This window comes from Pyxicephalus adspersus, chromosome 6 (assembly GCF_032062135.1).
Source record: "Pyxicephalus adspersus chromosome 6, UCB_Pads_2.0, whole genome shotgun sequence".
Lineage (NCBI taxonomy): Eukaryota > Metazoa > Chordata > Amphibia > Anura > Pyxicephalidae > Pyxicephalus > Pyxicephalus adspersus.
The window spans coordinates 103,461,612-103,465,627 of NC_092863.1; the positions used below are offsets into that span (position 1 = coordinate 103,461,612).

At 43.0% G+C, this 4,016-nt stretch overlaps 1 protein-coding gene across 1 annotated transcript in view; it reads left to right on the forward strand.

Annotated features, from left to right (window-relative positions):
• Nucleotides 1-2,597, forward strand: part of UBE2R2 (ubiquitin conjugating enzyme E2 R2) — a gene marked incomplete in the record, with an annotated part of 9,661 nt that extends 7,064 nt beyond the window's left edge. The window contains 1 exon segment of the mRNA XM_072413535.1: nucleotides 1,113-2,597. Coding sequence (XP_072269636.1) covers nucleotides 1,113-1,332 — 220 coding nt within the window.
• Between the last annotated feature and the right edge of the window lie 1,419 nt (nucleotides 2,598-4,016).

Here is a 4,016-nt window from a genome sequence, read left to right on the forward strand (position 1 = left end):
AACCCCCAGCAGCAGGAAGGAGTTTCCTGCTTCCCATATAGAGGTCTTGATTCCACTAGAAAGATCCTAATTCCAAGCAGGGGGAAGGGGGTCCTAATTCCTCTATCTAAATAGAATTGTGGGGTCACCATCACCTCAGGGGTCACCAGCAGGAGGAAGGAGGTCCTGATTCCTCCATATAGATAGAATTGTGGGGTCACCATCACCTGAGGGGTCACCAGCAGGAGGAACGAGGTTCAAATTTCCTTAAGATACAATTGATTCTATGTGTTACTAAAGGGAACCCCCAGCAGCAGGAAGGAGTTTCCTGCTTCACCTATAAGAGGTCTTGATTCCACTTGAGAGATCTTAATTCCAATCCTACAATACCAAGGGGTTGTTCTGTAATTGGCTTTTGTCTGTACAAAGAGGACCCACCAAATGGGTCCAAAAGATCCCCAAAACTGCAGACACTTGATATGTACAGCCTGGAGGACAGAAGGCAAAGTGTTGGCTCACATGAAGCCAAGATATGAAGCTAAGAACAAGAATATGGGGACATGACCTCTAACCAGTAAGAACAAACTCATAACTAACCTTATAACATATTCCACCTATAGAGTAGTTGATACTTGGAATAGATTTCCAGCAGATGTAGGAAGTATGTCAACACTAAACCTGCTTGGGAGAAACCTAGATTTATTATTATTAAACAGGATTTATATAGCGCCAACATATTATGCAGCGCTGTACATTTAAAAAAGGGGTTACAAATGACAGTGACACAAGAGGAAGAGAGGGCCCTGCCCAGAAGAGCTTACAATCTAGGAGGTGGGGGAAGTATCACACAATAGGAGGGGATGTGGAATGGTGGGCGAGTAGTGAGGGTTTAGGAGACAGAAGAAGACCGGTAGGTGAGGGGGAAGCGTTGGGTTTTTAGGGGCCCTTTTAAATAAGCAGAAAGTAGGAGCAAGCAGAATAGGAGGAGCAGACCATTCCAGAGAGTTGGGGCAGCTCTAGAAAAGTCTTGGAGCCATGCGTGCGAGGAGATAGAACGACCCACATTTCACAGGTGTAGGTTGTAAAGATAAGATATGATGTCCTCTGACATTCCTCTTCCTCTCTCTATACAGGAAACAAGTGTCGGCGACTAAAGCTGAAGCAGAAAAGGACGGCGTGAAGGTTCCCACCACCCTTGCAGAATACTGCGTTAAAACCAAAGTGCCTTCTAGCGATAACAGCTCAGACTTGCTCTACGACGACTTATACGACGATGACATAGACGACGAAGACGAGGAGGAAGAGGATGCTGACTGTTACGATGACGACGATTCCGGAAACGAGGAGTCGTGACGCTCTCATGAGTCCATTCTCTCCCTTCTCACGGCCTGAAACAAAAAAAAAAAAAAACCCTTTAGACCATCCTGCTCTGTTCCCTCGGCCTCTCCCGCTGCCCCTCTTCCCCCCGCTGATTCAGGCCACTAAAGGAGTAGTGCTGGCCTTGCAGATCTCCTGCTGTCTTGAGCTCTAGGATATAAAGAGGACCAGTCTTCTGGCAAATTTGTGGACTTGGCTCCACTTTTTCTTTTTTTTCTCTCCCCTCCCTACCCTGGACCTATCATGGAGACACAAGGGATAGGAAAAAGGCACGTCACAATGAAAATCTTGTATGCAGCACTGACCTGCTAGCGTCGGTGTATATATTTTTTTTTTTTTTTGTTTGTTTTACTTTTTTTATTTCATAGAAACTATTCTCTCCTGTTTATACCTTTAAAATATATTTCAAAAAAGTTAAAAAAAAAAAAACAAAAAAAAAAATTGCAAAAACTTTGGTTTTGCATTCAGCGGTGGTGTTTTTGAGTGAGACATTGCCCCCCCCCCCCCACTTTTGTTTTCTTTGCAAATCATCCCAAGGGCAGCCGACTTATTTTTTTGAATGCTACAAAAACTCTTGAAAAATGTCAGGTTTGTGCCCAGGGTTAATGTGACTTTATGATTTCCCTTCCTCCTTCAATGACGTGTGTATCATGTTTACCTCAACCAGATTCCTTTCCTTTGTCCCGACCCAACCAACAAGGTTATCAACCTGTGAAGAGGCTGCAATCACAGCAAGGAGTCTCCTCCGGTCCGTCGCAATGGGGCGCGGAGTATCGCTCACTACTACTTCTAGTACTACTGCTGCTGTTTGTGCTGATGGCTTTTTTTTTTTGTGATGTCATTTAAGGGTTTGAAAAAAAAAACAAAAAAAATCTATATAGAGCTATAAGAATCAGAGTATACAATGGGAGGGGGCATTTTGGTATGCGGCACAGTTTTTAAAAACAGAGTTTTGTTGCTATATCCTCTAGACTACCGAAAGTTGTCTGTGTGCAAGAGGTCACGGCTTTGCAAAAATGTTTTCCTTTCTTTTTCTTTTTTTCTTCCTTAGTAGCTTTTGTAACTTTTTTCTTTTCTTTTCTTTTTTTTTGTTGTTTTTGATTCATTTTTGTTTTTTGTTTTTTTTATGTCTGTGCAGCACCCTTGTCATCTTAAGAAGTTGCAGGGCTCTTGTGGTATGTCTGTCTGTGGGTGTCTGTCACTGTTAAGCAGAAGAGGACAAATAAAGCGAGATGTGAAAATTCCCCTGGTCATCTTTATCATAAATGGGGCAAGCGGAGTGTGAAAATTATAACGGGTGAATTTTGAGTGCGAATCTGTTTTTGAGATTAGCTACATATACATAGTGTTAATGTTTTTGGTAATGTATTTGTTCATAACATATGGAGGTTGTTAGTGCTATATAGCATTTGTACTTAATGGGTGGAGTCTTCCAGGACTGATCGTAGTCCCGCCTCTGAGGATCTCAATTGGTGCTGATTTTTTATAAATGGAACTCCTGAAGCCCAAAACAGGTAATGGCATATTGACCATTATTATTTTCTCTGTAGGCTTTTGCCATGATTCTTTTATTACTGATCTACCAATGACTTGCTTACTACGTGTTGTGTGGAGGCCGCCATCTTGCTAGAGGCCGGGTTTTGCTTCCGCTGAGCATCTAGCAATGAGCAGTCAGAGGAAGCTGAGCATTAGATCATTGTACATATGCAGCGCTGCAGGAGCACCACCACCCCATCCACAGATTTGTTTATGGTGCTGTCGTCACTTATAGTTTGTATTGCATAAGTTGGTAAATATTTACCTAATAAAGAATAGATAGGAGTGGGAATCCTGACTTTATTACAGCAGCCAGATGCTTTAGTTAATTAGGTTATTAGATCATTGTGTTGCCTTTGTGAATGTAGCAGGGCCCTCCATGGTGCTGCACATAATCCGGGCCTAGAATGGATCATTCAATTACCTGCCAGCAGATCCCCTCCACCCCCTTCCCCCTCACATCAGAAATAAACCTGCAAATATTTACCCTATCCCTGTGCCATCGCAGGGCTTCTTCTGGAAGAGGGGCTGTAGCCATTCTGATTGGCCCGGCTTGGCTGACCTAATTGCAGCCGATCAGTCCTGGCAGCCGGATGGGGAGCTGGGATGTGCTGGGGATTCTGGCAACCAATGCGGGGTTGCATATGGAATGGCAATCGGGCGCATAGGAAAACATATTGCAAGGAACATTGCCTGCTTTTTTCAGCAATAAATTTCTGATTGATGCCACTTAATTTTTGGAACTTTAAAACCTCCCAAAACATGTAGAATAGATTTTTTTTTAACATTGCACCTCACCCCCTACCATTTATAATATATATTTAAAAAAAAAAAAAAGGGTCTTCAGGGACCCTTAATTTCTAAAAACACAACTCACAGTATATTAACCTGGTGGTCAGTGGGAAGAATGTCTATATTTATTACATCCATGATCAGTGAGAAGAATTCCTCTTACATTGCTGGGCAGTGGGAATATTGTCACCTTTACAGAGCCAAAAAGACAATTGGTGTCACCTAAACTGACCTGAGAGGTGCAAACTGCTCATTGCTCGGGGAACCCCCACAACCTCAGGAAGAACCCTGGTTGGGAATGAGGAGATCTATCCCTGGACCTACAGCTTTCA